Genomic DNA, 12500 nt, shown 5'->3' with positions numbered 1-12500 from the left:
GGTGTACATTGACGCCCTCATAATAAATCTCGAACTGACTGATGAATTCAAGTGCAAAATGGATTGCTGTGAACTGTAGGTCAATGACAGGATTATGTTCAATAATATAGAAATAAACTATATATTGCATTCTAAAGCCACTTTTTGTCTTTTTTAATGCTTTACTCATGTGCCAAAATAATGTAATAATGTAATGCATTTTAATTATCTGTATTACGGAAGCCCCGAATCGCACTGTGAGAAAAAAAATGTCACTAGGTGAAATTTTTTTTTTTGTCCTAAAAAAAAATTCTGTCAAAAATGTTTTTTCTCTCTCTCAAATTATTTTTTCTTCTCTCAAAAAAGTTTTTTTTAATCAAACTTTTTTTTCTCTCAAATTATTTTTTTTCTCAACATTTTTTATTTATTTATTTTTTGATAAAAGCTTGTAAGCATAAGACTTCAGGTGTACTGATAGTGGCACCTAGTGGCCGAGGTTGGTACTGCATGCTAATTGTTAGCCAGCTAGCAAGCAAAAAATTAATAAATAAATAAAAAATCTCACGTGTTGCCTCTTGAGGAGAAAAAATAATTATAGAGAAAACAAAATTGAGAGAACATTTTTTTAAAGTAAAAATGTTTTTTTATTTTGTTGACAATTTTATTATTATTATTTTTTTTTTAGCTTTTTTGTAGGACAAACTCAGGAAGGCACAAAACACCTAAAAAAAATTTGCGGTTCGGGGCTTCCGTACTGTATTATTATATTTTAATATATATATATATATATATATATATATATATATATATATATATTTTATTTATAATTATTTAAATATAACTATTTATATTTATTTAATCATTATATATTGAATAGTTGATATTTGAGGGGCTTTCTCAGCAAATATTTAAGTATGCGATTAATTCAATTAATTAGCACACCATGTAATTAATTAGATTACTAATTTTAATCAATTGACAGCCATATTTAGATTAGTTCACCCAAACATGAATATTTGAGAGCTACAGTGAAAGGGAAGATTTATTTGTGAATAACAAGTTAAACTTAAACTGCCCTGGTGACTATTCTTCAGAAAATTCAACTTTTGTGTAAAAAACAAAAAACAGCATGCATTTTGATCCTGTTCGGGTCTCTCAGACTTGGTATGTTTTTAATTTATTTTATTATTAATAAATAGTTTTCTCGCACACACGCCTTGCAATGCAACTGAGTCCGTTCTTCCCAGATCCTTGACATTTCAATACTGCCAACAACACAGAGATGACAGGATCCTACTACAAAAGTAAAAAACATTCTGACATATACGTTAACAAGGTTTCAGTGTGATAAAATTGCTTACAGGATTGTAATACTGATATAACTTTATACTCCAATGGTTAGTAAGCAATTTTATCTCACTAAAATCATGTTAACACGTATAATGTTTATGTCTTCTATACTTTTGAAACAGTGATTCACTTCCATTGTAATTAACCACAAAAGGAGGGACGAGTCAAAAATATTTTCTGTTGTAATGCTGTCGACTGAGCTTGTTGTATTGTCCCCGGAACATTCTTTTAATAATAGGAGGATCATGTTTCAAAGTAAACAATTTTTTTAAAGAGATACCTGTGAGGCTGAGCTCATATGTCTGTGATCTGGCAGTGAACTCCACCACAGCGCTGCTGTCAGTCTGATATTTCTGCTCAAATTCCTCACTAGTGATGGAGGATAACCCGTGACTCGCTTCCTGATAAATAAAGATAAATAATACAGTATCTGATAAATAAATAATGTTATTTTGTTCCATATTTTGTGTTGATACAACAAAGCAATCAAAAGTTATAGCATTACAAAAATAATTTATCATAGTGTCCAAAAACATCTCCAAACAAATAAAACATAATAATTGTACATAAGAACTAATTACACATACAAACACAACAATGACTAAAGGTTTGCATAGCATGCAGACATGATTTTAGTAATGAGATTTCACAGAATGAGTTTCATTCTGTGTCATTTGAGTCATCATTGAGTCTGTGTCATGTATTTGGCGCCATCTCCTGGTGGTCATATGTAACATTGTGCTTCATGTGGATTATCTAATGATCTATACATCTGATTATCGTGTGTGAGGACTCGTTTGAAAGATAATCACCTCCTCTAAGTAATGCTGTGTGATATTTTATGTTCCATTTATTTTTCGTGAGGTTATAAGCATAAATGCAGCATATAAGCAACACCAACATAATTGTCAAAGATATATACTTAGCTATTACTCACTATATTTTTGTCTGTGAGTAAAACAAATAGGCTGGTTGTATTCTACTCTTTAAGAGCAGAAACATATGACACATGACTATTTGATCAGTTTGATGTTTTGATTGATTACAATAATATGTGCAGTGCAAAATTATTTATAAATTATCAAAACAGAACACTTCTGATTTATCTGCAAATTTCAAAGCACTTGTTCAGTTTTGGTCATAATGTCTACATGCATTGGAAAGTAGAGCTTCTAAACTTTCAAACGATATCTATTTTGTGTTTGTCAAGACTGTAATTATTAATATTTTGATAACTGATTTTTCTTGCGGGCCCATCCAAGCTTAAAGTGTTAAAAAGTCTGCGTTTAGATGAGATTTGAAATAATCAAGCTATTCTCTTCTTTTGACGTCAATCCATGAAAAGGCGTGCACACAACACTCACATTCATTGGATAAGCTGGTAAGAAAGCCGGTAAAGGTGTTTACATGCAACGTGAAATTGGGGTAATGGGCAAAAATCTACCCGTGTCAATCAGTTTATTCTTAAGCAGTTTTTGACCGTTTATCGATAAAGGAAAACCATTTAATGAGTTTACTTCACCACACACATTGCTGTCTTCTTAAGCATAATCAGTGTAAAAATGTAAGAATCAGCACTGACCATTAAAAAAAACATATTGGTTGACCACTATTTTAAAACACTATTGATCAAATATAATTGATGGCAATCACTTACAGCTGTTGCATACTGGATCCAGTTTCCATACTCGTTCTCCCAGTACCAGATCCACTCAGTGGTCAAAATGAAGGTGGGCTGAATCACTGATGGCACTGTGGACAACCGGCGCACACTGTGAGGGCCTTGAGTCATCGTATCAAAATAAACCGGGTTGATTCCAGAGCTTTGATAGACAGAAACAATCAAGACACATGAGCTCACCAAACTCACACACAAGAAGTTTCCAAACCACAAATAAATGCATTCATTGGGGCACAGAGACAGAGGGAGAGTGGGGCCGGGTTTGCGCGCAGAGGGAGAGTGGGGTCGGGTTTGCGCGCAGACGCAGAGGGAGAGTGGGGGCGGGTTTGCGCGCGGACGCAGAGGGAGAGTGGGGGCGGGTTTGCGCGCGGACGCAGAGGGAGAGTGGGGTCGGGTTTGCGCGCGGACGCAGAGGGAGAGTGGGGGCGGGTTTGCGCGCGGACGCAGAGGGAGAGTGGGGTCGGGTTTGCGCGCGGACGCAGAGGGAGAGTGGGGTCGGGTTTGCGCGCGGACGCAGAGGGAGAGTGGGGTCGGGTTTGCACGTGGACGCAGAAGGAGAGTGGGGTCGGGTTTGCGCGCCGACGCAGAGGGAGAGTGGGGTCGGGTTTGCGCGCCGACGCAGAGGGAGAGTGGGGTCGGGTTTGCGCGCGGACGCAGAGGGAGAGTGGGGGCGGGTTTGCGCGCGGACGCAGAAGGAGAGTGGGGGCGGGTTTGCGCGCGGACGCAGAGGGAGAGTGGGGTCGGGTTTGCACGCGGACGCAGAGGGAGAGTGGGGTCGGGTTTGCGCGCGGACGCAGAGGGAGAGTGGGGGCGGGTTTGCGCGCGGACGCAGAAGGAGAGTGGGGGCGGGTTTGCGCGCGGACGCAGACGGAGAGTGGGGTCGGGTTTGCGCGCGGACGCAGAGGGAGAGTGGGGTCGGGTTTGCGCGCCGACGCAGAGGGAGAGTGGGGTCGGGTTTGCGCGCGGACGCAGAGGGAGAGTGGGGTCGGGTTTGCGCGCCGACGCAGAGGGAGAGTGGGGTCGGGTTTGCGCGCGGACGCAGAGGGAGAGTGGGGTCGGGTTTGCGCGCGGACGCAGAGGGAGAGTGGGGGCGGGTTTGCGCGCGGACGCAGAAGGAGAGTGGGGGCGGGTTTGCGCGCGGACGCAGAGGGAGAGTGGGGTCGGGTTTGCGCGCGGACGCAGAGGGAGAGTGGGGGCGGGTTTGCGCGCGGACGCAGAGGGAGAGTGGGGGCGGGTTTGCGCGCGGACGCAGAGGGAGAGTGGGGGCGGGTTTGCGCGCCGACGCAGAGGGAGAGTGGGGTCGGGTTTGCGCGCCGACGCAGAGGGAGAGTGGGGTCGGGTTTGCGCGCGGACGCAGAGGGAGAGTGGGGTCGGGTTTGCGCGCCGACGCAGAGGGAGAGTGGGGCCGGGTTTGCGCGCCGACGCAGAGGGAGAGTGGGGTCGGGTTTGCGCGCCGACGCAGAGGGAGAGTGGGGTCGGGTTTGCGCGCCGACGCAGAGGGAGAGTGGGGTCGGGTTTGCGCGCCGACGCAGAGGGAGAGTGGGGCCGGGTTTGCGCGCCGACGCAGAGGGAGAGTGGGGCCGGGTTTGCGCGCCGACGCAGAGGGAGAGTGGGGTCGGGTTTGCGCGCCGACGCAGAGGGAGAGTGGGGTCGGGTTTGCGTGCAGACGCAGAGGGAGAGTGGGGTCGGGTTTGCGTGCAGACGCAGAGGGAGAGTGGGGTCGGGTTTGCGCGCAGACGCAGAGGGAGAGTGGGGTCGGGTTTGCGTGCAGACGCAGAAGGAGAGTGGGGTCGGGTTTGCGCGCGGACACAGAGGGAGAGTGGGGTCGGGTTTGCGCGCAGACGCAGAGGGAGAGTGGGGTCGGGATTGCACACAGACAGAGGGAGAGTGGGGGCCGGTTTGCGCGCAGAGGGAGAGTGGGGTCGGGTTTGCGCACAGACGCAGAGGGAGAGTGGGGGCGGGGTTTGCGCACAGATGCAGAGGGAGAGTGGGGTCAGGTTTGTGCGCAGACGCAGAGGAAGTAATTGACTTGATTTACATTTGACATTGATATTTGACGAAGAAGCAACATGGAAGTAAACTATAGCAAGTTTAACACATGACCAGTATATGACTATTGTCATTTGGGTGTACTACTAAAATTATGTAAACTGTGTCTCTATTTACACTCAAAAAGTGCCTGAGAAAATACATATGTGTAGATTATATGTAGATTACGTGAAGCTCAATATCTGTTTGACAGTCAGTTGCGTCTCATGAAATTTCAGTGTGGAAGTAATGAATCCTGTTCTAGATTTGTTGCATCATCTCTTTGATATATAGTATAGTATTTTCTATTTGTATTGAAAATGTTTTAAAAATTTGACACTGCCTGGGCATTTTATGGATCTATTTGTATGTATTAATGTTTGGCGAAACACTCATGCATTTAAGGGATAATAATCTTTATTTTTAACTGTTGTGGCATTCCGGAGTGAATATTTCACCTGTATGTTTTTGCAGGAATACAGTAATCCTTTTCGATTGCCTCATTGTCAGGAAGAGCTTTCCATTCAGATCCTTCCTTAACTTCCCATTTATACGGCATGCTGGAATGCTCTTTTCTACATAAGTCTAGAAAACAAGAGAGCTGATGAATTCAACGATGCAACAAATGTTAAAGACTTGTTTTGTTTTGGCTTGGATAAGCTCTTACCTCCATGCTTGCAGTGTCCTTTGATGTAATACATGCAGATCTCAGTTTTCTCTGAGAAAACAGACAACCATGTCTTCAAACTACTAGAGTTTTTTCCTCATTTTCACACTCAACACAGTTTAAGGTGGTAAGATATGTTACCTATGGGTGTTCGAGAGGGCCGGCCTGCAGTAACAGTATTTGAAGGCCTTCGGTTCTGTGTGTTCGGGCCTCTTCTGGTGTTCTGTCCGGCTGGAGGTGCTCTGTTTTTGGTCAGCTTCTTCATGGCTTGAATATTTGAGTAAATCTCCTTCATGATGAACATGAGTTCAGTGGGCACTCCTCTGTCCTGCAGGGTCTTCAGTGGATGAGGCTCATAGAAATCATGAGCTCGGGGACATTCACACGACCCGCACAGATATTTCTCACAGATGTGAAGCCTCTTACAGTTCTCTCCATCCTGACAGCGCCCGTACTGTCCCGTGCCGTTATTATATGAATGACACACCTGATAGACAATTAGTACAATTAACCAAACAAGCTTTTGTTTCAGCTCATGATTTGTGCTTCCTTACATAGGTTAATGTATCTCAGTGTCTGAGTTTCTGTCTAGACACAAATCCTGAAGTCTTGACTACAAAAAATAGAGTTGAGCCCTATAGCCAGGCACATTGTTTCACTAAATAAAAGAAGACATCACAACATATCTGTATTTTAAATGTATTATAGACTTTACCAAAAAAAACAACAAAAAAAATGTTTTATGATAGAAAAGGTTTATTCTTATTTAAGACTGCTTTAAATGTGCTGTAAGTGATTTTTTTATTCATGGAAAAGTATGCAAAAACTTTCCCTACTCCCTGAAAAATATTAATGAGATATCTCGCCGGTCACTGTGACATCACTAGACTCTGTAAACAATAAAAATTTAAATGTGTCCACGGTCTCTGACGCTGTCAATCATTTTGCACGTTCTCATAGTATTGTAGTTGCAGCGAATTATTGAGGCTTAATGCCATTTTTATGCCATGTTGTTCATAACAGTTGTCAGTTGAGGGCGCTATTTTGCTGCTGTTGTTTTTAACAACCGTTTCTGCTAGTGTCGGTCTCAATAAAGCTCATTTGTATCTTCGGAGTGCGGTGTTTTGAAGAAAGGGGGCGTGGCTAATCCCAACGGCTCAGTCTCATGGAAGTAGAATGGCTAAAATTGCTTACAGCACCTTTAAACTAGTTGTTTGAAATCAACATACAGTAAATGAGTATTGCTAGAGAAAACAAACATTTATGTAATTGGACTTTTGACTTAAAAACTTCTAGATACTGAGATATAGCCCTTGTAATAACTTTCCCGTCTAACAACTTGCCTTTATAGTGTACTAAATTACATTAAAATATACGGTATATATTGTTTTTTGTCTTGGATGTTGTCTGCCTTATTGTTTACGACAGACAAACACTTTTGGACATTGGTTCAGCAATTTCACACCGTAAACCGGACTTCAAATTCCTCAATGCCGACCCGCTGTTTACAAACACGCAAGCGGAGCCTTTTGTCTGGGCTGCACGGCCGCGGAAACGCAGGAGGAAAAGGGGAAACAGAGCCAGCGTTCTCATCAGAGTAAGACGCCGCGCAAATCGACCCCCGCTACCCAGTATTCTACTGGCAAATGTTCAGTCTCTGGATAACAAGCTCTGCGAGCTGAAACTGCGGATCTCTTTCCAACGAGAGACGAGGGACTGCTGCATTATCTGCCTAACAGAAACTTGGATGTCTGCGGAGATTCCAGACTCAGCCATTGAACCCGCGGGGTTCTCCGTGCACCGAGCGGACAGAGCGAAAGACCTCTCAGGTAAAAGCAGAGATGGTGGTGTATGTTTTATGATCAACAAATCCTGGTGTGATCAGAGGAACGTACATTCCATCAAGTCTTTCTGCTCTCCTGATCTGGAATTTCTCATGCTTCTGTGTCGACCATTCTGGCTACCGAGGGAATTCACAGCGGTCATTATCACTGCTGTGTACATCCCCCCACAAGCCGACACAGACCGGGCACTCAAGGAACTGTATGGGAGTATAAGTGAGCAGGAAACCACGCACCCTGAGGCCGCGTTCATTGTGACTGGGGACTTTAATAAAGCCAGTTTCAAATCAGTCGCACCAAAATACCACCAGCACATTAGTTTCAACACACGAGGGGACCGGGTTTTGGACCATTGCTACTCTCCCTTCCGGGATGGCTACAAATCCCTCCCCCGCCCACCATTTGGCAAATCGGACCACTCTTCCATTCTGCTTCTGCCCGCTTACAGGCAGAAACTGAAACAGGAAGCACCCACCCTCAGAACGATCCAGTGCTGGTCGGACCAATCAGACTCTACAAGACTGTTTTGATCACACGGACTGGGAGATGTTCCGGTCCGCCTTTGATGATGACATCGAGCTTTACGCTGATAGCGTAAAGTGTTTCATCAAAAAGTGCGTGGAGGATGTCGTTCCGACCAGAACAACACGGATCTATCCGAACAATAAGCCATTGTTAAATAGCGATGTTCGCGCGGCACTTAATGTGCGGACCTCTGCTTTTAATTCCGGGAACAATAAAAACAACGCCATGAACACCGCTGCCTCTCTCCCGGATGAGCTAAATACTTTTTATGCTCGTTTCGAGGGAAATAACACCGCCCTCGCGGAGAGAGCTCTCGCGGCCGAAGCTACAGAGGTTAGTTCACTCTCCGTCTCTGTAGCGGATGTAACCCGATCCTTCCGACGGGTGAATATCCGCAAAGCCGCGGGCCCAGACGGCATTCCGGGCCGCGTCATCAGAGCATGCGCGAACCAGCTGGCTTGTGTTTTTACGGACATTTTCAACCTTTCCCTCTCTTTGTCTGTGGTCCCCACATGCTTTAAAACGTCCACCATTGTGCCTGTTCCAAAGCAATCAAATATAACTTGCTTAAATGACTGGCGTCCTGTTGCTCTGACCCCCATCATCAGCAAATGCTTTGAGAGATTAATCAGAGATTACATCTGCTCTGTGCTGCCTCCATCACTGGACCCATTGCAGTTTGCTTACCACAACAACCGCTCCACTGATGATGCCATTGCATCTACAATACACACTGCTCTCTCCCACCTGGAAAAAAGAACACTTATGTGAGAATGCTGTTTGTAGACTACAGCTCAGCATTCAACACCATAGTGCCCTCCAAGCTTGATGAGAAACTCCGGGCTCTGGGCTTAAACAGCTCACTGTGCAGCTGGATCCTGGACTTCCTGTCAAGCAGACGCCAGGTGGTTAGAATAGGCAGCAACATCTCCTCATCACTGACCCTCAACACTGGAGCCCCGCAGGGCTGTGTTCTCAGCCCACTACTGTATTCCCTGTACACACATGACTGTGTGGCAACACATAGCTCCAATGCCATCATTAAGTTTGCTGATGACACGACGGTGGTAGGTCTGATCACTGACAATGATGAAACAGCCTACAGAGAGGAGGTGCACACTCTGACACACTGGTGTCAGGAGCACAACCTCTCCCTCAACGTCAGTAAGACAAAGGAGCTTGTGGTGGACTTCAGAAGAAAAGACAGAGAACACAGTCCCATCACCATCAATGGAGCACCAGTGGAGAGAGTCAGCAGCTTCAAGTTCCTGGGTGTCCACATCACTGAGGAACTCACATGGTCCGTCCACACTGAAGTCGTTGTGAAGAAGGCTCATCAGCGCCTCTTCTTCCTGAGACGGCTGAGGAAGTTTGGAATGAACCGCCACATCCTCACACGGTTCTACACCTGCACTGTAGAGAGCATCCTGACTGGCTGTATCTCCGCCTGGTACGGCAATAGCACCACCCACAACCACAAAGCACTGCAAAGGGTGGTGCGAACTGCCAGACACATCATCGGAGGTGAGCTTCCCTCCCTCCAGGAAATATATACCAGGCGGTGTGTAAAAAAAGCTCGGAGGATCATCAGAGACTCCAGCCACCTGAGTCATGGGCTGTTCTCACTGCTACTATCAGGCAGGCGGTATCGCAGCATCAGGACCCGCACCAGCTGACTCCATGACAGCTTCTTCCCCCAAACAATCAGACTTCTGAACTCTTGATCTCTCATGATCAATATACATCAGCACTGCACTTTATTACTCTTTTATCTCACACCGGACTGTCATAAATTATATTATTATTATATTATGTTCTCTCTTAACAACTGACTATCAACCGACAGCCTGAATGTGAATACAGTACAATACAACCTACTGTACATTTTATATAAACTACTATATATACTTTTTATTTTTATTGAATAATGTGTATTCTATATTGTGTGTATTGTATACTGTACAGTGTATGTTATTATTTGTATATTGTTGAGTGTAATTATGTGTATATCAGATGTTTAAATTGTGTTGTATTAATTTGATGTTATTGTAAATTGGTATATGTCTCATCACTGTCACGACTGCTATGTTGATCGGAACTGCACCCAAGAATTTCACACACCATTGCACTTGTGTATATAGCTGTGTGACAATAAAAGTGATTTGATTTTATTTGATTTGAGATTCGTCCTCCGCCACCCGGATTGAGGCGAGTCACTATGCGACCACGAGGATTTAGAGCGCATTGGGAATTGGGCATTCCAAACTGGGGAGAAAAAGGGGAAAAAAATAAAAAATAAAATAAATAAATTTAAAAAATCACTACGTCATCGGTGAATTGAGTAGAAATCATATTTGTTTGGAGACGTTTTAGGACACTATGATAAATTATTTTTGTAATGTTATAACTTTTGATTGCTTTGTCGAATCAACACTAAATTTTTCTCAGATACAGTTGACTTGATTGGAAACAAAACAAAAGCAGTTTTTCAGCGCCACCTTATTTACACACAGAGATATATAATGTCAAATAAGTAAATTTTTGGCTACATATTTTGTGTGATTTTTCAGATGTTTCTTAGACTGAGAGTCTCAGAATGTATCATAATCTATATCATTAAACTTTTGTGAAAAGTTTTCTTTACAATGATGCCAAACACTTGACCCTGCTTGTTTTTTTTTTTTCGAGTTATAAGACTTTAATTTTGGGTATGCCACTGAAGCAGGAAATCTTTAAAAATATATTCAGAGCTTAAACTGAAATATAATCACATACCGGTGGTAGTAGAGTATTGTCATTCTGTAGTAACAGTACACAGAGTTCTCTTGTGTCCAGTGTGTCCAGATTATGAGCAGATAGAACAAATGCATTCTGACCTAATATCACATCATGACTGAAACGACAGCCGCGCCTGTGGGGAAAAACATTCATTTTAGGAATAGCTACAGTAGTGAGTATTTGTTTATTTAATTATTTATTTCACTTTATTTTTGTATTTTAGCTGTTGTATGCATTACTTTAGTAGTATTACTTTAGTGACCTGCGACCTCATTCCACCCCTGTACTCATCCATTTTTTGGAGTTATGCCCACTCCTCTTTAGTATTCCTCAACCTTTCTGAATAGTGTAACAAAAAAACTAAACAAAAAAAAAGGTAAAATTGCAAAAACTATTTTTTTATAACTGCTTAATTACCAGAAGTATATAGGGTCATTAAGACCAGAGATATTTAATAGTGCCATTTTTTTTGTTTATTTTTGCACTTAAATTCTATTTTTTAATGATTATTTCATATCTATATAAGTTTACTATCACATGTTATCTATTTCTTTGTTTATTACAAGACAAATGAGTACTATATTCATACAAATAACTACTATATCATGTTGATTTTCTGTGTGACAATGGTGAATAATCAGTATCTCATGCGTGTACACATACATAATATACATGTTATTTCTTACTCAAGGTGGTGCTGATGTTTCACTGATTGACTTGATTCATATCTGACATTAATATTTGATGAAGAAACAACATGGAAGTAAACTATAGCAAGTGTAACACATTATTATTGTCATTTGGGTTTACTACTGAAATTATGTCTATTTAAACTCAATACGTGCTTGTGAAAATACATATGTGTAGATTGTGTGTAGTTTATGTGTAGGTTATGTGTAGTTTATGTGTAGATTGTGTGTAGATTATATGTTATGTGTAGATTATATGTTATGTGTAGTTTATGTGTAGGTTATGTGTAGTTTATGTGTAGATTATATGTTATGTGTAGATTATGTGTAGATTATGTGTACATTGTGTAGATTATGTGTAGATTGTGTGTAGATTATGTGTAGATTATGTGTTTGTTTGTATTGACTGTAAACAGACTCACCTTCCTTTGTCGAACCGACAAGAACCGAACAGATAAAATTTGCACAGGTGTAAATTCGCGCATCCCGGACAGTTTTGGACTCTGCACAGCCGAACTTTAGTTCTGACGATCACTTTCTTCTGTCCGTTCATGAACACAACAGCACAAGATTCACTTCTGTCAATGACTTCATCACAGACACTGAATATTGATATTAAATCATTGTAATTCATCGATCCATTATGCGCACAAATCGCTTTAATAATCGACGCTTCAGTCATTTTGCTGTCAGTGGAGTTCAGGTCCGGATGATTCGTTGGTAAATAAAAGCAGACACAAACATGAAGAAGGGAAAACGAAACTTAAAGATGAAGGAGGGGCTTTACTTTGAAAACTATGGAGCTATATATGTGCCACAATTCTACACGCGCAAGATAACATTTTGAGTGCAAAAAACATTTCTGCACATGCAAGATGATATTTTGAATGCACAAAGTTATTTTGCATGCACAAGATTAAATTTTGAGTGCAAAAAAAAAAATGTTCTGTATGCACAAGATT

General features: G+C 42.4%; 1 protein-coding gene across 2 annotated transcripts in view; it reads right to left on the bottom strand.

Moving 5' to 3' along the window:
- The window catches only part of LOC127435184 (protein mono-ADP-ribosyltransferase PARP12-like), a 15651-nt gene extending 3378 nt beyond the window's left edge, over window positions 1–12273 (bottom strand). Inside the window, exons 1-7 of one of the 2 annotated variants that reach the window (XM_051688442.1) lie at window positions 11961–12273; window positions 10847–10982; window positions 5847–6192; window positions 5706–5756; window positions 5497–5623; window positions 2987–3152; window positions 1610–1730 (exon numbers count right to left, since the gene is read on the bottom strand). In XM_051688442.1, the coding sequence (XP_051544402.1) occupies window positions 1610–1730; window positions 2987–3152; window positions 5497–5623; window positions 5706–5756; window positions 5847–6192; window positions 10847–10982; window positions 11961–12220 (1207 nt within the window). In that variant the 5' untranslated portion in view covers window positions 12221–12273. Of the gene's footprint in view, window positions 1–1609; window positions 1731–2986; window positions 3153–5496; window positions 5624–5705; window positions 5757–5846; window positions 6193–10846; window positions 10983–11088; window positions 11160–11960 lie in introns of those variants that run through there. The other variant, XM_051688443.1, reaches the window with a different exon arrangement.
- Window positions 12274–12500: the final 227 nt, after the last annotated feature.

This window comes from Myxocyprinus asiaticus, chromosome 45 (genome assembly GCF_019703515.2).
Source record: "Myxocyprinus asiaticus isolate MX2 ecotype Aquarium Trade chromosome 45, UBuf_Myxa_2, whole genome shotgun sequence".
NCBI classification, from domain to species: Eukaryota; Metazoa; Chordata; class Actinopteri; order Cypriniformes; family Catostomidae; genus Myxocyprinus; species Myxocyprinus asiaticus.
This window is presented reverse-complemented; position numbering and strand designations above follow the sequence as displayed.